The sequence below is a fragment of the Eschscholzia californica genome, unplaced genomic scaffold (genome assembly GCF_041429995.1).
Source record: "Eschscholzia californica isolate CP2 unplaced genomic scaffold, dmEscCali1.0.p SCAF_6, whole genome shotgun sequence".
Taxonomy (NCBI): domain Eukaryota; kingdom Viridiplantae; phylum Streptophyta; class Magnoliopsida; order Ranunculales; family Papaveraceae; genus Eschscholzia; species Eschscholzia californica.
This window is the reverse complement of record NW_028238483.1, coordinates 20,363,807-20,384,528: the sequence shown is the minus strand read 5'-3', so window position 1 is coordinate 20,384,528 and position 20,722 is coordinate 20,363,807. Positions and strand designations below refer to the sequence as shown.

General features: G+C 37.6%; 2 protein-coding genes and 1 pseudogene across 2 annotated transcripts; all 3 read left to right on the top strand.

Moving 5' to 3' along the window:
* Window positions 1–1,903: 1,903 nt before the first annotated feature.
* On the top strand, window positions 1,904–6,008 carry LOC147532318 (ammonium transporter 3 member 1-like). Its single transcript, XM_086650357.1, has 3 exons — window positions 1,904–2,647; window positions 3,411–3,696; window positions 5,296–6,008. Exons 1-3 carry the CDS (start codon window positions 2,000–2,002, stop codon window positions 5,826–5,828), a joined length of 1,467 nt encoding a protein of 488 aa, XP_086506483.1. The 5' UTR covers window positions 1,904–1,999; the 3' UTR covers window positions 5,829–6,008.
* Window positions 6,009–7,105: 1,097 nt separating this feature from the next.
* LOC147532317 (ammonium transporter 3 member 1-like) lies at window positions 7,106–10,394 on the top strand. Its single transcript, XM_086650356.1, has 3 exons — window positions 7,106–8,078; window positions 8,182–8,467; window positions 9,660–10,394. The coding sequence occupies exons 1-3, from the start codon at window positions 7,425–7,427 to the stop codon at window positions 10,190–10,192; spliced, it is 1,473 nt and encodes a 490-aa protein (XP_086506482.1). The 5' UTR covers window positions 7,106–7,424; the 3' UTR covers window positions 10,193–10,394.
* Window positions 10,395–11,790: 1,396 nt separating this feature from the next.
* LOC147532316 (G-type lectin S-receptor-like serine/threonine-protein kinase At1g34300 pseudogene) lies at window positions 11,791–14,381 on the top strand (annotated as a pseudogene).
* The last annotated feature ends 6,341 nt before the right edge of the window (window positions 14,382–20,722 follow it).

Genomic DNA, 20,722 nt, shown 5'->3' with positions numbered 1-20,722 from the left:
ATGTATGATGTTAAATGTTTGAGTAAATTGCAATCAAAATTAATTCCTTCTTTGAATGCACAACCATAAAGTCAAAATGTTGAATTGTCAATAATTTTTCATAGTTTCTTTTTTATATTCATTTATTATATATATACTAGCTTGATAACCAATTAACCACTTATAACCCTATATTCTTATTTATTTTAGGTTTTGATATTATGAACCTATTCGCAATATTGAAAGTAACAAATTGTGTACAAAGACATAGGAATACGAGATAAAACTCTATTATATTTTGTAGGATTTTACATTATCATCTTAAAAGATAACCAATGTATTATTTATTTTCGGTGTATACAAAGTACAATGTCAAAGTATCGTTGGTTTTGCTAACAAGCAAATTTTTCTACTCTTAAAAAAGAAGTTGTGTTGTCATGAAAGGGAGAAGAAACAAAATGGCATCATGATCCATGAATGTATGATTTTCAATTTCGGGAAATCCCTATTTTCCTTTTCCAAATGAAGGGTAATAAAATTGGCAAATTAATGAAGATGAGCCAATAATCTACTTTACTTATTCAAAGAGAAAATAATCTAATTTATAAGGAGTTTACAAGAAAATGATCCAATGGCGAGGAGAATTCATTTTAGAGTTATTTCCTTATTAGCCCCTACTTTGCGATCAGCTTCCTTTTTGACCCCTTATTTTTTATAAATTCGAATTTCATCTTTTTTTTAATATAAATGCCATAACTACCCTTCTTATAAATATATTCTTAAAATAAAATTAATAAATAAACATCTCTCTCCACCTCACTTCCAACTCACCTCTCTTTCCACCTCACTTCCAACTCACCTCCCTTTCTACCTTACTTCCAACTCACCTCTCTCTCCACCTCACATCTCTCTCCACATCACCTTTGTCTTCTGTGACGAAGGTCGCTGGCCGTAAAAATTTTTGGTCGGCGACCTTCAAACATAAACTTTTTTCCTCCGTCTCTCTCTTTGTCTAAACACTCCGACAAAGGGGTTTCCCTTCGCCAGAGTGTTTAGAGAGAAAGAGAGGAAAGAGTGTATTTTTTAATGTTTGAGGCCGGAACATTTTCCGGTCGATGACCTTCGCTAGAGAAGAGAAAAGTGAGGTCGGGAGAGAGGTGAGGTGGAGAAAAATGTTTTTTAATTAATTTTATTTTAAAAATATATTTATAGGAAGGGTAGTTATGACACTTACATTAAAAAGTGGGTTAAGTTTGAATTTATAAAAAGTAGGGGGTAAAAAAAAACTGGTCACGAAATAGGGGGCCAAAAAAGAATACCTCTTCATTATATGTAGTTATTTGAAAACTCTATACATGGTCAAAGTTTGCAGAAAAAAAGTTAAAATGGATAATTTGTCACATCTAATTTCCAAACTATTTTGAGTTCATCTAACCTAAGGTCTTCCTTAAGAACACTTGCTAGAAAATACTGTTTTGTTTCTTTTGCAAATACTAGTAATGAGGAAAGAAAAGTACAAGGAAGTATAAAAGGGAAAAAAAAAGTGACAATTTACTTTAATAGAGGAATGTTTTAAACACTTAATTACGGATACGTGTGAGAGGTGATTAAGGCTTAATGTAAATGGAATACCATGAGAATCTACCATATATGAATCAAAGTGTAAGAAAGATCCCATGATTAACTACTTTGTGTTCTTTTAATTGTTTTTTTGTGTAAAATTTATTCAACTTAGGCGGCTCCTACCCACAAGTCAACCAAAACGTATTTATGGATCACCACCACCCAATTTAAATTTTAAGGTCTCACAATCAATCAAAATCACCATCTTAAGACCTAGTAGACTTTTTCATCTAATTAAGATTCAAAGATTCTCTTAATTCCTTTCATTCTTAATATAAAGGACCAACCTTATTGACAATATAAAGCCTCAAAACTCACCAATATCTTTCACTGAAAAACTTCCAGGAACAACAACCCACCACAATCACCACCACCACCACCACCACCTAAAAGAGCCATGACGACGGTGATACCCATAGGGTACCAAAACACGTCGGCCTCGGGACCGGACTGGTTAAACAAAGGAGATAATTCATGGCAAATGACAGCAGCAACCCTAGTTGGTTTACAAAGTGTACCAGGGTTAGTAATCCTATATGGAAGTATTGTGAAGAAAAAATGGGCAGTAAATTCAGCTTTCATGGCTTTATATGCCTTTGCTGCTGTTTTAATATGTTGGGTAACTTGGGCTTATAAAATGTCATTTGGTGATAAACTTTTACCATTTTGGGGTAAAGCTGGTCCAGCTTTAGGTCAAAAATTCTTAATCAGACAAGCTAGAGTACCAGCATCAACTCAATTTTTCAGCAATGGAGAAGTTGAGACAGGGGTATTAGCTCCATTTTTTCCGATGGCTTCGCTTGTTTACTTTCAATTTGTTTTCGCTGCGATTACTTTGATATTGTTGGCTGGTTCTTTATTGGGTAGAATGAATTTTAAAGCTTGGATGGTTTTCGTACCACTTTGGTTAACTTTTTCTTATACAATTGGTGCTTTTAGTTTGTGGGGTGGGGGGTTTCTGTTTCATTGGGGTGTTATGGATTACGCTGGCGGTTATGTTATTCATCTTTCTTCCGGTGTCGCTGGTCTCACCGCCGCTTATTGGGTTAGTCTCTCTCTCTCTCTCTCTTTAGAACTTCTACCCGTCCCTAATGACCATACTATTTCTTCCTAGTGTCAAGCTCATATTATCTTAATTACGAGTTTAATGTCCATTATTAACTTAAAGTTGTTTAGTAAGTTATTCATTGATTGGACAATTTCTTTTCAAAATACCCAAACTAGGGATTACTTTGAATTGGTTGAAGTAAGAAGTAGAGGTCAATTTTGATTTCTGCAAGAATTTTATTTTTTCAACAACGTATTTTGGACACGGAAAACAGCTTCTGGATTTGCGTAAGCTATGTCCGAACAAATATTTATGATATAGAGTTTGACACCCCTCTGCACGTACAACTCCCTCACATGAGAGGATTTTCAAATTCAATAGGTCGATTTTGTCTGCATCCAATACACCTACTATCCGGTTCAATGTGAGAGGGTTGTGTGTATGCACGTATGCTATTTTTCTTATAAAAAAAAGTCTTATATCGATGAATTTCGAAACTCTAAGTAAGGTAATGTTTGCTTGTTTATCTTTTCAATTTTCAAAGTTTTAGGCATTTGGGTGTAAGTCATTTCCATTTGACTCATTCGTATCCAATCCGTTAATATTCTTAGTTTGACATAAAATAAGTCTAACTAGAATAACTGACAAATATGAAATAACTTAGAACCAAAAAGTTCCTAATCAATGAATCCGATAGGACAAGTAAAATCCCACAATTTTTTAGTCAAAACTCTTCATGAATATGATGTTGTTTTTGTAGGTTGGACCGAGATTGAAAAAGGACAGAGAGAGGTTCCCACCAAACAATGTCTTATTGACATTAACAGGTGCGGGTTTATTATGGATGGGTTGGGCTGGTTTTAATGGCGGTGCACCGTACGCAGCAAACCTAGTCTCATCAATGGCAATATTAAACACAAACATTTGTGCAGCAACAAGCCTTCTAGTTTGGACATGTTTAGATGTCATCTTCTTTGAAAAACCTTCTGTTATTGGAGCTGTTCAAGGCATGATCACTGGTCTTGTTTGTATCACTCCTGGGGCTGGTATGTCATTAATTTCTTGTATTATTATGTTTCGTCTTAAGTAAGTCCGGAAAAGAAATTCACAATATTTTTCTGTAACAATTCTATCGTGCCTGAATCCTATGTTTGACTTAGGCTTGAACAGTACTAGGTTAGCTTTAGATAATTCATTTTTATTAGTACTTTTTTTGTGCACAACTCAACATAAAAATCTCAGTGAAATATACACGTTCCAATCAGGTGTAGCTTTCAGGCATACTATACTTCTTGCTTATCAAGTTGAGCATTTTTCAACAAAAAAAATTGACTCGAGCATATTATATATTATATGCCCGAAACCTATACTCAATACGGGCATTAATGTTTCTTTAAGATTTTTATGCCCTGCCATCAAATTGCCACCCTAAATTTCAATGCAACTGGCCGCTAGATGAAAACTTCCTAGGTTTTACTTCGTAGTCATTAGGTTCCGTACAATAATTCTATTGAAACTATTCTTTTTTTTTTTACAAATTTTTTTATGAAAAGAATCTAGGTCTGTGCATCCCATGTATTTTGTAAGGTACGGAGATCCAATAATATCGGTAATAAGTATAAACTAATATAGTTTTTCTTTGATTATTTCAACAGAAGTAATGTACTTTGAAATGATATTTTGGGTGGGGTAAATCTAGACATTAAATGTCTTTTATTGTGTGAGAAGACCATATAGTCAGTAGTACTTAGGTTTTTGTCTTTTTGAAGACTCAAGTCAGTCAACACAAGCAACTTCTTGTGATTGATTTCCAAAGTCTTTGAGGTGTACTAGTCTTCTGGGTAGGTCTCTCATAAAGTAAAGATAACAACTGCTCAAAGGCTTAGCAATAGTGGGGCTGAGAATTAAAATAATTTAGTACTACATTTTTTTCATTTTCACATTTACTTGGAACAAATAAAATTTTAGGGTAAGGTCCAAAAATGGGCTGAAAACGAACATAAATAACCTTACGTCTTTTACTGTTTAATTTTCAAGCAACTTAGTTTGTGGTGTGTACTAAAACAAATTGTTTCTACACATATCTACCTTTTCACTAAACATGTTAACATATTAACAATTCATTTGTGTATTTGCTCGAAGAAAATTTAGAAAAATGGATTTGTTACCAATTTTTTTAAGTTAAGTTTAGGCCTCAAACTCATTATATTTCTTTTTTTTTTGGACTTGTCAACCACCAACCCTTCCAAAATCCTCAAACTTTTTTGCTTGTTTGCTTGTGAAGATAAATTAGGCCCCTTTTATTTCAAAGTTAGGTTCATAATAGAAGCTATGGGTGCAGTAATAGATAGGACTCTTAATTGTCCTCTGCTTATTTTCTCTCTAACTCTCTATGCCCGTGTCTTATGTGATACCCAAATTATGAACCCCAAATAATGTCGGAGTTGGCTGCTTTAGACCTAGACTGTCCGACTCTGTCTCGGGACAAAAGAGTCGCGACATAACTACAATCTATATGAATGTAAGAGTATCTTTCTCCAATATATCACTTGTTAAATTGAAATATCTAGTTAACATTGACAGATTGACTACCCATTCTTTCCATTAATTTATAACTACAACCTATACATATGTTAATTTTCTAGGTCTTGTCCAAGCATGGGCAGCAATAGTGATGGGAATTCTCTCAGGAAGCATACCATGGTTCACTATGATGGTTGTTCACAAAAAATCAAAATTACTTCAATCCATTGATGACACACTTGGTGTCTTCCATACTCATGCTGTTGCTGGTTATCTTGGTGGGCTCACTACTGGACTTCTCGCCGAGCCGGAATTATGTGCATTGTTCTTGCCTGTAACTGGCTCAAAAGGTGCATTTTATAGAGGCCCAGGAGGAATGCAATTCTTCAAACAAATAGTTGGAGGTTTGTTTGTTATCGGATGGAATATAATCGTAACTACGATTATATGTTTATTGATTAGGTTAGTGATTCCTCTTCGAATGCCCGAAGAACAATTGTTGATTGGAGATGATGCTGTTCATGGTGAAGAAGCTTATGCTCTTTGGGGTGATGGAGAGAAATATGATTGGTCTAAACATGGAGTTCATCATTCTGAGGATACTACACATCATACTAATAACAATTTTGCCACTGGGGTTACTCAGCTTGTCTAGTGCTAATAAACCTAGGTTTTAGTTTTATGTTGGTCTTGTGGATTAAGGAAATTAAACATTGTTGTTTGTTATGTTCAAATGTAGGAAGAATAAGAAGTTCTAAAAAAAACTATTACCTATTTCTCTTGTTTTAATATTGAAGATTTCTTTTTATAAAATTTGTTTAAATGTGGTTTGTCATGTGTTTTTAGGTCTTTAATTAGTTTCTTTGATTCTATTTTAGAGTACGAAATTATGTTTTTCTTAATTCTCTTTCTGCAAGGTCTTTTGTTCTTCATCGCCTCTAGACAGTTCATTCTATTGTGATAGTCTTACTATTTGGAAGAACGTCAGTGATATTAGTTACATGTTCATGTTGAATTTCAGGAAGCACTTTACCTTTTTAAGTATACAACAGATTATTCGTGAAGATTAATATTTTATGCAAAGCTTAACCTAGGCCTCGAAGACATATAATACTGAGCGTAATATAGGTTACTGATGAAGTTCGGGTCGTAACACACACAGCTCTAGGGATAAGTGTCTGATCAAGAATATAGTAGTCTACATAAACATAATATAATTTGGAGAGGAAATGAGAGAATTTTAATTAGTTAGGCTGTTGAGAGAGAAATTAGAAAGATTTAGGAGAGTGGGTTCGTTATTTCGATATCTACCACGATTTTCTACTGTAAAGTTGAGAAAATTGGTAGTTTCTATGATGTAATCAGTGGGAGAAAAAAATTACAAGAGAAATGGATATCTGGGTAGTAGATATTCTAACCAATTTTGACTGATTTACATAGATTCTATTTACATAAAAAATATTTTATATCATCCGTCGGATGGGTGCCCAACCAAATCTCTAAAATAAAATGGACGGTTAAACTTATCACCCAACTATTTTAATATAATAGATTAGTAAAAGGCTAATTTTGTCATTACCTAGGACAACTCACGAGTGATCCGTTACAAAAGAACAGCTAGATCCTAAGAATCTTCTTTTACCTTCCCAAGTTAAGATTCTTTCTTTAACCTTAAAACAAGAATCCCCCTTGATTCGCTCCATACTCATTGAAAACTACACCTAATAATAACAATATTTTCATATTCTTGTTCACCCAACATTAATATGAGTGAACAAACACAACATTATCTAAGTCATCAGTTACAAACACTAGAACAGCTTTTCTCACCCACGTCAAGTACAAGTGAAACAAAATAAAACCCTAAGTCAAAAACTGAAATTCTGTCTGTTAATAGTACTATATTAATTACTTAATTGAAAAACAAAATGGGAGATTTTATAGGGCCCCTCATTTTTGTTAAAAGGCCTCCCCTTAGTGATAATTTAGCAAGTAAAATGGTTCATGGGGAGCCTTATAAAACTTCCCAAACAAAATATTAACCATACAAAATTCCAGCTTCACAAACCCTGGATCCAGATTCCAAAAAGATTCATTATGTCTCTCTCCAGAATCTCTTTCTTTCTCTATCTATAAAAACTTCTAAACCCCCATTCTCTTTTTCAATCTAAATACTCATAATTTCCATTTTCTATCTCTCTCTCTCTCTCTGTCTGTGGAGTCAAAGAAATTAGGGCTAGTTTGTGGGGGCATGGCAGCAAATGTTGTTCCAGTTGCATACCAAGGAAACACATCAGCCTCAGTACCAGACTGGTTAAACAAAGGAGACAATGCTTGGCAACTAACAGCAGCAACCCTAGTTGGTTTACAAAGTGTACCAGGGTTAGTAATTCTATATGGAAGTATTGTGAAGAAAAAATGGGCAGTAAATTCAGCTTTCATGGCTTTATATGCATTTGCTGCTGTTTTAATATGTTGGGTAAGTTGGGCTTATAAAATGTCTTTTGGTCACAAACTTTTACCCTTTTTAGGTATGCCTGGTCCAGCTTTAGGTCAAGAGTTTTTAGTTAAACAAGCTATAGTACCTGAATCTACACAATATTATCATAATGGAGATATCGAGACAGCCGTTATCGCTCCGTTTTATCCGATGGCTTCGCTTGTTTACTTTCAATTTGTTTTCGCTGCAGTTACTTTGATATTGTTGGCTGGTTCTTTATTGGGTAGAATGAATTTTAAAGCTTGGATGGTTTTTGTACCACTTTGGTTAACTTTTTCTTATACAATTGGTGCTTTTAGTATTTGGGGTGGTGGGTTTTTGTTTCATTGGGGTGTTATGGATTTCGCCGGTGGTTACGTTATTCATCTTTCTTCTGGTATAGCTGGATTTACCGCCGCTTATTGGGTACGTAATTTTCTCTTTTGTGATTCATTATACCGCCAGAGGGCCCAGATCGAACGAAAGAACCTAAACTTACAATTTTTTCTTTATATGATGTGATTTTTAGGTTGGACCAAGATTGAAGAAAGATAGGGAGAGGTTCCCACCAAACAATGTATTGTTAACATTGACAGGGGCAGGACTATTGTGGATGGGTTGGGCTGGTTTTAATGGTGGTGCTCCTTATACATCAAACCTTGATGCATCCATGGCCATTTTGAACACCAACATTTGTGCTGCCACGAGCCTTTTAGTCTGGACTTGTTTGGATGTCATCTTCTTCAACAAGCCTTCTGTCATTGGAGCTGTTCAAGGCATGATCACTGGTCTCGTTTGCATTACTCCCGGTGCAGGTAATCACGTAGTCTAACCCTAATGCGCTGCAAATTTTTTTGTATGTACATACATGTCTGTATTAGTGAGGATGTTATATATTGCTGCTTATCTTGACCTAAGCATGCAGTTGGGGTCGGGAATGGCTCGGCCTACTCCGGTACTCCCATTCCTATCAACAAGTTACTACGGTGGATGCCTTATGCAAATGTAATAATAGTCTCATATAGGGAAAGAGTACTACAGTAACCAAAAATATAATATCGCTGCCAATTGATTTTGAGTTGAATTTGAATGTCGACAAACTTAACACAATATAGAGCTAGACCCGCATAACATGCCCAATGGTCGCTACACCTGTTTCACGTCACTAACAAAAAGACACATGTTAATCTCAAACAAATCCCACACCCGAGGGAGAGTTTGAGTGTTGTCCCACATAGATAGAGGCTACTCTCATAATGAATTATATAGTATATAACTCTTTTTCACTCTTTGACGATTAGTTTTTAGTTTTTTTGTTGAAAGGATTAGTTTTTAGTTGGATGTCGACAAACTTAACAGGTAATACTTAAGTTTTTCAAGATCCTTCCCATATAAACATTCATGTTATGAAATTTTTTGGGAGGGAAACTCCTTAGATAAGAACTATAAGTCTATGACTTCCTATGGGCATTGGATCTAGATCAATTGAATATGCAATTCATTAATTAGTATGAAAATGTTGAAGTACTTTCTAATCTAACCCTACTTTTGACCTACACATGTGACACTTTAAAGATTTTGCATTATCTTAAATGTGAAAACTTGGTGTGAAGGTTGAAGGATCTTGTGAAGAATTTTCAAATTGACATCGTCTAATATAATTACTTGCTTTTGCCGACAAGTAAGATGGTTTAAAAAGAATATGTCCTTTTTGCAATATTTCAATAGGCTGGAGATGAATTCTACAACATTCAATGTTTTTGTATAAAATACGTATCTCAGAGTTCAATTTGTAGCTAGATGACTAGGGAACAATTCAAATTTTTCGTATGGTACAAACTATTTTCTGAACATGGGCTATCCCCAACCACCCCATGTTGCTTGACAGGCCAATATAAGCGCCAAATCCACTCAAAAGACCTAGCTAGCAAATATGAAGACAAATAGTTAGGTTAACCAAAACTTCGGTTTCACATCAATGACTAAATTGGCAATTCATCATTTTAGGTCTTGTTCAAGGATGGGCAGCTATAATAATGGGAGTTCTCTCAGGCAGTATTCCATGGTTCACTATGATGGTCATTCACAAGAAATCCACATTACTTCAAAAGGTTGATGACACACTCGGCGTCTTTCATACCCACGCGGTAGCTGGTATTCTAGGAGGTATCCTGACTGGTTTATTTGCTGAGCCTGAACTATGTGCATTCTTCTTGCCTGTCACAAACTCTAGGGGTGCAATCTATGGTGGATCGGGCGGAATGCAACTTGTAAAACAGATAGTTTCAGCGGGTTTTATCGTGGTTTTGAATGTTATTGTGACCTCAATCATATGCTTGTTGATTAAGTTGGTTATGCCACTTAGAATGTCTGAAGAACACTTGATAGTAGGGGATGATGCTGCTCATGGTGAAGAAGCTTATGCACTGTGGGGAGATGGTGAGACTTATGATGAGTCAAGACATGGATGGTATTCTGATGAAACTTTACATAAAAAGCAGGGAGATAATGTTGTTGGTATTCAACTTGCTTCTGTTTAGTCTCTTATCTCTCTCTTCCCTTTATTTCACACAAATATAGAACATATAGCAGTATTCATTTATATTTTCAGTTTTAGGGAGATGTATATAAGTACTTGCTTTCAATTATATGTTGGATTATGTAATTAGACTAGCTATAACTTGACTTTGATGTGAATTAGTCTTTATGTTTATAATTTCATTTAGGTTTACCTAGTCTAAAGATTGGCTCAATTCAACATTTATAATTTGGGTAGTTTTTAGGTCGATAGTTTAAGTAAATCAACCTTCTGCTCCATATCAGTTATCGCTTTTAAAGTGTATCAACTTAGTCATTTTTTTTAATAAAAAAAGTATATGATTACCTCGAAAAAAACAAAACAAACGCACGAGGTGTGAACATTGTCCTACATAGACAGAAAGATCCCATAAAACAATCGATTAAGGATTTTGAATTATTTTCTAGAAGGAAAATCGTTTTAGAGTGAGAAAGGGTGTGATAGGAAGTATTCCTGGAAAGTCCAAAATATGGACCCTAATAGTACAATAAGTCCACTGGTAACACAAAATAGGTCAAAAGGCAAAAAAAAATTATAAATTTTAAAGTGTATGAAATAAATTATTTTTGTATATACTATTTCTGGTGTTCAACAAAAAAGAAAAAATATACTATTTTTGGTGAGTCACCAAAAAAATTATTTTTGCAGGACATCGTTATCTTATTGTATTAAACAAAATGTAAATAATCATATACATTTTAGTGTTGAAGTTCACGCAATTTGATTTGTGTTACGTACAAAACAAATCTAGTCTTACACATATCTACATATTAACCAAACAATCAACCCATTAGCGATACATTTACATAATAGTACGAGACAAAAACAACTATTCATAAAAATTGGATTTTGTAAACTCAAGTTATTTTTTATTTTGGACTATTTGCCCACGAATCCTGGAGGAAAGGTAGATTTGAAAATTTTAACAAATTTTTTTATACAAATGTTAATTTTCTATTTTTTATTTTATTTATTTATTTACAAATATCTTGTAGGTTATCTGTGAAACTCGTGTTCACATCATTAGTGAGATTATAATTAATGCTTAGGAATCTCTGACAATTCTTAAATATTTTTCAACTCTAATGGTGAGACCACCAAAATTGAAGTGTAATTGATCAATCAATTTAAAGGGCTGAGAATTGACCATAGTCCAACTAAATTAAAAATTATCCTTTGGTCCATTTTCGAATAACGATTGAAGGAGGCTACTTTCACGGTCGAATTTCCTTTATTATCTCCATTGAGGAGATTCAAAAGAGGACGAAGAAGAAATTGTTAACTTTAAAAAGTTAAGAAAAAATATAAAGGGTACAGTTGGAATAAATTAATAAAATTAACTTGTAGTTAACAGGACGACTAACCAAGGAGGCTAAAAAGGTCATTTGGACAATTTTGGGGGGCCAAATGAAAATAGTTCTTCCAAAGAAAAATCAAAAGTTAGTTGGATCCTAGACCCCAACTTGTCTCACTCTCCACCCACTTGCTCTTTCCCGCTTTAATGTTTTAGAGAGAGAAAGGGAGAGAAACAGAGCTACATAAATAAGATTAGAAGGTAAACAAGTTTAGAGAGAGAGAGAGAGAAGAAATGATAATCCCTTCATCTTCATTCTTAATCTTCTTTCTCTACTCCCTTCTCTCCACAATTTCTTCTGCAGAAATCAAAATCGGTTCTACTCTCCTACCCACAACCCTAAACCCTTGGAAATCTCCCAATAACTCATTTTCTCTTTCTTTCATCCCCATTGATTCATCTTTCTCCCTCGCCATTTCCTTCTCAAATATCCCAATTTGGAAAGCTGGTGGTGATTTCGCCATTGTTGATTCAAATTCACGATTTGAGTTCCTCCCCAATGGTAATCTTTGTTTAATCAACGGTTCAGATGTTATTATTTGGCAATCCAACACATCAAATCTCGGCATTACTGTAGCAAACCTAGATGATTCAGGTAATCTAGCCCTAAAAAATGGTTCAACTACTGTTTGGTCTAGTTTTGATAATCCAACTGATACAATCTTACCTACCCAGAATTTCACAACATCTAAAACCCTAAAATCTGGGGTTTACTCTTTTAATCTTCTTAGTTCTGGTAATCTTACTCTTAAATGGAATGAAAACACCACTTACTGGAATTTAGGTCTAAATTCTACAATCAATTCCAACTTAATTTCCCCATATTTAACCCTTTCACCCACTGGAGTTCTCCAACTTAACGATTTTAATCTATCTAATCCTGTTAATTTGGCTTTTAGTAGTGATTATGGAGAAGGAAATGATACTTTTAGGTTTCTAAAACTTGATTCTGATGGAAACTTGAGAATTTACAGTTTTGATAATGGAAATTTATTTGAGAGATGGGCAGCTGTTCAAGATCAATGTCTTGTTTATGGATGGTGTGGTAATATGGGTATTTGTAGTTATAATGAATCAAAACCTATTTGTATTTGCCCATCTCGAAATTTCGATTACTTTGATCAAAATGATAGTAGAAAAGGGTGTAAAAGGAAAGTCGAAATTGAAAATTGTCCTACTGAGAAAGTTATGCTAGAATTAGACAATACTAAATTCCTTACATACCAACCTGAGTTAACTTCTCAGTCTCTCACGGCCGCCGGGATATTAGCGTGCAAAACAAATTGTCTTCCCGATGATACTTGTACTGCATCGACTTCTCTAGCCGATGGTACGGGGCTTTGTTACATGAAAAGATCGAAAATCGTTAGTGGGTATCACTCTCCTGCCTTCCCTAGTACTTCTTATATCAAGGTTTGTGGACCGGTTATCCTTAATCCACCATTATTCGATCCAAATATGTTACCAAGTGGTAAAAGGTTTACCTTACGCAGATGGGTGATTGTTTATGTTGTTTTAATTACTCTTCTATGTTTGGTTTTGATGGGTGGTGTTATTTGGTTATGCTACTATAGAAACGACCGAAACCATGTTGGATTATCAGGGCAATACGCGTTAGTAGGGTATGCGTCTGTGGCTCCAATTCAATTTACGTACAAAGAACTCGAACGTTCGACTAAGGGATTCACAGAGAAGATTGGGTCAGGAGGTTTCGGTTCGGTCTACCGAGGAGTTCTTCCTAATAGGACAGTAGTTGCAGTGAAGCAACTTGAAGGGATTGAACAAGGAGAAAAACAGTTCAGAATGGAAGTATCAATTATTAGTAGTACTCACCATTTGAATTTGATGAGGTTAATAGGGTTTTGTTCTCTCGGTCGACATAGGTTGGTGGTTTACGAGTTCATGAAAAACGGGTCGTTGGATAATTTCATTTTCACTGCAGAAGAAACTTCAGGGAAGTCATTGAATTGGGAAACTAGGTTTAAAGTAGCACATGGAACAGCGAAAGGAATAACCTACTTACACGAAGAGTGTCGAGAATGTATCCTACATTGTGATATAAAACCAGAAAACATACTTTTGGATGAGAATTATAACGCCCGCATATCGGATTTTGGCCTCTCAAAACTCATAAACACAAAAAATCTACATCATTGGCGTAAAACATTGACAAGTCTTAGAGGAACAAGAGGATACTTAGCTCCAGAATGGGTAGCTAATCTTGCAATAACACCGAAATCAGACGTTTATAGTTATGGAATGGTGTTGCTAGAGATGGTAACGGGGCGAGTGTGGAAATATTTATAACATTGTTGACAAAAGACTAGTTGACCAGAACATAGATATGGAGCAAGTGATTAAGGCAATTCAGACAAGTTTTTGGTGCATTCAAGAGCAACCATCTCATAGACCAAAAATGGGAAAAGTAGTACAAATGTTCGAAGGGATTGCTCCTATAGAGAGACCACCCAGTTCCAAATGGATCAACAGAAGGGTTTGTTAACCCAAATGGCGGCACGAATTTCAGTGAAAATGCAATTTTTCTCACTCTTCTTCATCATCATCATCTTCATCAGTTCAAGCTTCATGAGGTTTATCATCTTTTTTTTTTTTTCTGAGACAAGAGGTGAACTATGAGTCTATGATTGCTGGTAAGAATCAGGAACTAGCCAGATATGGTTTTACAATTCTACTATAATTTGATATGTATATTATAGCAAGGTTAGAGAAGACTAGGAATGGGGATTTAATTCAGATCTTCACTGTTTAATTCAAGCCCTAAAATCAAATTTTGCAATGACTGATTTGGGGGATTTAAGTTACTTTTTGGGTATGGAAGTGGTTCGTGATGATCATACTTTAACATTAACACAACACAAATATACCATGGACCTTCTCGCTCGTTTTGGTCTTTTAGATTCGAAACCTGTTACTACTCCGGTTATCACAGGAAAGAAGTTATCTAAATTTGATGGCACTCGTCTATCTGATCCTCAAGAATTTCGAAGTTTGGTGGGAGCTTTACAATATCTCACTCTCACTAGACCAGACATTGCATATTCTGTTAATCAAGTGTCTAAGTTCATGCATCAACCAACTTCTGTTCACTGGATTGCGGCAAAACGAATCCTTCGTTTTCTAAAAGGTTCCATGAATACCGGTCTTCTTCTCAGATCGGCGACTGATTTTCCGTTACTTGGCTACTCCGATGCCGATTGGGCCGGATCTCCAGATGATCGAAGATCAACCACAGGATCTTGCATATTTTTGGGACCGAATCTGATTATGTGGACCTCTAAAACTCAGCCAACTGTTGCAAGGTCCTCCACGGAGGCTGAGTATAGGGTCGTGGCCCACACGAGCGCCGATATAATATGGTTACAAAATTTGCTCAAGGAATTGGGCTTTTCTACCCACACTCCTCCTGTTGTTTACTGTGACAACCTAAGCACAACCTACTTAACCGTCAACCCTGTCTTACATTCTCGAACACGTCATGCAGCCAGCGATTTTCACTTCGTTCGTGAAGGGAAGCTTCTTGTTCATTACTTACCAGGGGATTCTCAAGTTGCTGATCTATTCACAAAAGGTCTTTCATCTTCTCGGTTTCAAGAGTTGTCCTTCAAGCTCTCTCTTGTTAACCGACGATCGGCTTGAGGGGGGGTGTTAATCAAGTGTTTCTAACTTAGTTTATCAATGTAATTAACTTAATTGAGATTTACTCCTTTATGTAAAAAGGATAGAATTGTAATTGTACTTCTTGAGATAATTCTATAAATACAATTCTCTTGCCCTAGTTAGGGCAACTTGAGCTAAAACATTTGCATTTAGTTCCCATAATTAGATATATATATATATATATATATATATATATATATATATTTTTTGTTGAGGGAACTAACAAACTACAAGAAAGAAACCTAGTTACAACTTCAAATCACGATTCATGCTAGCCTTCGAGTTCCACGTTCGTTTGACCCCTTGTTTTCTCCCCCACTTAGCTAATGCATCGGCTGAAATATTAGTCTTTCTCGGACTATAGTGGAATTGGATTAGCTCGAAGTTATTACAGAGAGCTTTGATTTGCGCCATATGCTGCAGAGATTGCCAGTTGATGGTCTTGGTGCTATCGTGGATGTGGTTGATCAGATTGTTATTGTCACTTTCGACGATGAGGTGAGCTATGGAAAGCTCCTGGGCCCATTGCACTGCCTTCAGTATCGCCAAACTTTCGCATTCTTCTGCCGTCTGACCTCTAATGGTTTCCGCCTTAGCAATGATGAAGTCTCCCTTCGGATCGTGAATAATACAGCCTATACCCGCCGGGTCTGTGTATTTTATGAAGGATGCATCTACATTCATTTTGAGGAAAGGTTGTGGTGGTGGTTGCCATGTCGGGTGAGCGGCCATCTGTTTAGGTATATGAACATCTTGGATAATGGTAGAGTAGCATTGAATCTTCCTTATCAGTTGTGAGGGCGTGCTGTCATTTTTACCAAAACATTTGTCGCATCTTGCTTTCCAGAGGAACCACATAATTTTGCCGAGCAGCGTCATGGTTTGATCGTCAAGGGAAGACCAACTCTTTATCCAATCTAGCACCGAAACTAGACCGTCAGTTCTTACATGGAAATGGAACCAAACTGCTCTCGCGAAATTGCAGTGCAGCAGGACATGTGCCAGTGTTTCTCGTTCCTCACAAAACACGCATTTGTAGTTGCTTCCGATATATTTTCCGATTTTGTCTTTAACTGGAAGACTAGTAGTGCAGCACTTCCAAAGGAAGAGTTTAATTCTAGGGATGGTTCTTATGTTCCAAATAAATGACCAGTCGATAGGAGCAACTTCCCTATCGTCAGAAAAGAGGTAATTGTACATAGATTTAGTAGTGAATTTACCTGAGTTGGTCAGCGTCCATATCATAGTGTCATCCGTGGACTGATGAAGGTTAATACTTAAAATAGCTTTGCAAGTTTCCTCATTGAAAAATCGCTGAATCAAAGTCTCATTCCATGCATTATCAGATATCAATTGGTTCACCGTAATGAAGGGGCAGTTATAGAGGTTAGGATTAGGAGGTTTATGGTTAGGAATCCAGTAGTCATCCCAGATGTTAACGTTGGTTCCTTTGTTGACATCCCAAAAGGTGAGAGTGAAGGTTTTACTGAGAGGGTCTGCCAACGATTTCCAAAACCATGAGTGGTTTTGTTTAGGTGCAGAGGGTTTGGGTGCTTTCGGGTAATATTTAGCTTGAAGAAGACGGGCCCAAGGAGCATTGGGACATTTGAGTAGTCGCCACCCTAGTTTGCAAAGGAAAGCTTCATTATCAAGAAGAGGCTTCCGAAGGCCGAGACCTCCAGATTTTCGAGGGCGACAGATGGCATCCCAATTGATTGTGTGAATGGATTTCTTTTTTCCCCACCAGAACGACCGTTGAATGGTCTCTATGCGATTGCTGACGCCTTTCGGAATGGCGAAGCATTGCATCTGATATCGGGGAACCGCTGCAGTGATAGTCGAAATGACTACCGTGCGGCCAGCTTGCGAGAGGAGGTTAGTTTGCCACTTCGAGAGTTTATGCTGAATCTGATCAATGAGAGTCTCAAAAGCTTGGCATTTCTTAGCACCAATGAACAGTTTTGTGCCCAAATATTTATCAAGGGAGGAGGCCTGGTGCACCTTGAGTGATTTGGTGATCAAGCGTTTGAATTTGGGATGGGTGTTTTTTGAAAAGAAGATAGTGGATTTGTTGTAGTTGATGATTTGTCCAGATTCCGATCCAAATAAGGTAAGGATCTTGATAAGGTTGTTGATATTATCAAGGGTGTTTCGTCCAAAAATAATGCAGTCATCTGCGAACAGTAAATGGTTGATAGTGAAGGATGAACGAGGGATAGAGAAACCGATGAATTTATGAGGGCTCTCCGGGGAGTCCAGCAACCGGCTGAGACCTTCCATGGCCAAGGCGAACAGGAAGGGGGATAGTGGATCACCTTGTCTTAAACCTCGAGACACGTTGAAAGACGGACCCGGTCTACCATTGATGAGCACCGCCATAGTAGAAGAGGAGATACAGGAATGAATCAGCTTGATCCAGTGTTTATCATAGCCAAGATTAATCATGATGTCCTCAAGATAGTTCCATTCAACTCGATCGAAGGCTTTAGACATATCTAGCTTAAGACCAAAGAAGCCTTTCGATCCTCGCTTATTTTTTAATGAGTGGGCAATTTCCTGGCTCATGATTATGTTGTCAGTGGTTTGACGACCCGGCACATAAGCAGCTTGAAAGGGAGAGATGATGTCTGGCAGAGTAATCTTCAAACGGTTAGCCAAAATTTTGGTGATAATTTTATATGTGGTGTTGAGCAGACTAATGGGCCTGAAATCTGCAGTGGATTGTGGGGATTTGGTTTTGGGGATGAGACATATATGAGTGTGGTTGGTGGAAGGCGGAAGAGAGGAAGACTGAAAAAAGGCTTTCACCAACTGGACAACATCATCTTTCACCGTGTCCCAGTTGGATTGGTAGAAGAAAGTGGGGTAGCCGTCCGGCCCGGGGGCCGCTTCGGGTTTAAGGGAGAAAGTAGCTTTTCGAATTTCATCATCATTAGGAGCCGCAACTAGGATTGAATTTTGTGAAGTAGAGATTTGTTTAGTGAACAAGAGTTTAATGGAACTAGGGGCAGCTTGGGATGTGGATGTGGAGATTTTCCCCAGATTGAAGGTGAAGATGTTGTAAATCTCTTGAGTATCCGAACACCACGAGTTATCTTCTCTCTTTATGGTGGTGATGTTGTTTTTTCGGTTTCTGGTGATGGCTTTGGCATGGAAGAATTTGGTATTTCTGTCTCCCAGCTGGACATGAGCCACTCTGGACTTTTCCTTCCACATGCTCTCTTGAAAATGGTACACCTCTTCCAGCTGGGACATCAGAAGTTGGAGGGTTTCATGGTTATACGTGGACTGAATAAGAAATGTAAGGCTTTTGATTTTTTGCTCGACATGACCAAAGACGCGCTTATTCCACTGAGACAGCTTAATGGCTAGGTGATTGAGTTTTTGTTGGATCAGGTAATGGTTCTCACTCCAATTTTCACGAATAAAGCTTTTGCAATCTGGGTGGGACATCCAGGTTCTGATAAATTTGAAAGGTTTTCTGCCCACAGAAGAAGGGGGGTTGGTGGAGAGTAAAATAGGCAAATGGTCCGATCCCACCCCTTGTAGGTGATTAATTTTGGAGTGAGGGAAGGAGTAGAGCCACTGCAAGTTACCAAGAGCTCTGTCAAGGCGCTCTTGAATCAGATTGCCATGAAATTGACGATTGGACCAGGTGTAAGGGGATCCACTGAAGCCTAAGTCATGAAGGCCGAGCTCGTGGATAATAGATGAAATGTGTTTGGCCTTAGAAGATAGGGGTTTGGGAGGGCCGCTTTTCTCGGACGGATGCATGATGGTGTTAAGGTCTCCGATAACTAGCCACGGGGTAGGGGATGTCGGGAAACAGATCTGAAGAGTTTCCCAAGGCTTAATTTTATCCTTGTTATACGGGCACCCATAGAAGCAGGTTATCAGAACTTTATCCGAAGACTCAGTAAGGTTCAAGGACGCGTGGATAATGTTCTGGGATGCATGGAGCACGGTTAGGTCAATGTTTGGGTTCCAAAAAAGGGCAAGGCCTCCACATTTGTTGATAGGTTCCACCGTGAACTTCTTGTAAATTTTATGTAGGTTGAGAAGTCTATCTATATTCATATTCATACATTTCGTCTCAGAAAGGAAGACAAGATCTGGGGAGTGTTCTTTGATCATGGCCCAGAGATGTTTTCTGTTGAGAAAGTTTCCGCAACCTCTAACGTTCCAGGACAGCAGAGAGAGAGGGTCTGTGTGTGTTGGGTAAGTAGAAGTATAGGTGGGTTCAGACCTATGGTTAGTGGGGTGAGGGTTCATCGAGTCAGACCTAGAGAGATCCATAAAGAGAGGAAAGAAAGAAAGAGAACCAAGAACCAACTAAAACCGATAAATCGAAAAACTACAATCAAGCAAAAGCAATACAAGGCCCGCCCCTAAAAAGAGGCGCCCACAGAACAACAAAACACAGGACCCAGACTAAGCTGGAGGCGCCCCCACTGTATAATGGCACCTCCGAGGACAGACAAGGCTCCGGTACACTATGCCAGAGAAAACAAAAAGGTGGGGATCACGCCACCACACGAACCACCTGAGGGTTCCTTTCTCTTGCAGGTGTACCAGAACTAACAACAAGACAAAACAACTAAACAACCACAAGAGAAACAGCAGAAAGAACAACAAGACAAAGAACCAAACAGACACAGTAGACTAGGCTGGTGGTCTAGAGGCACCCTCCTCTCCATGAGCAGTGATGATGTCAAGGCTTTGGTACATGACATTGGACTCCTCTGGCAAGTGATTGGCCTCTTCCTCGGCTAACAGGCGAGCACGACGTGGTGGGGAGTGGGGGGAATCATCCGAAGAACTAATTGACAAGTGAGAAGAACTAGTTCGCACTCTCTTGCCAGTGGTTGAAATCCTTAAGCTAACATGGTTGTGGGCCTGGACAGGTGATGGTGGTGGAGCCCTAAGTACTGGTTCTTCCGGGATGAAACTCTGGGGGTCTTCTTCAATATCTTCCATTGGTTCGTAGCTCGAGTCGTCAGCATCATCCGAATGCAGAACTGGAGCAATCTCGGGACAGTGGCCAAGAGGGTGCTCAATGATCCTACAGGTTTGGCAAATAGCTCCCGGGAACTTTTGGTAGCTAATGTTGATGTTGCATTCTCTATCAGCAAAAGGTAGGTTGATGACGGCTAGGAGAGGGGTTTGAACATCGTACATGAAGTGCACCTTGATGACCTTGTTGTTGATAAAACCTAAGCTCCTTGGTTTTAACTCAATTATTTTGCCCATCCTTTCAAAGATAACATCTAAATCCTCCTTGTTTTGAATGGCCAATGGAAGCTTATACAAAGTACACCACATCGGTTCAAAAAATAGATCATCAACTGCTTCATTAAGAGGGAGTTCTACTTGCTTAAGAACCAGGAGTCTACCCCTCATAATCCAAGGTCGGCCTGCGTTGATAGTGTTTAGGACAAAGAGGCTCTTCGATTTTATTAG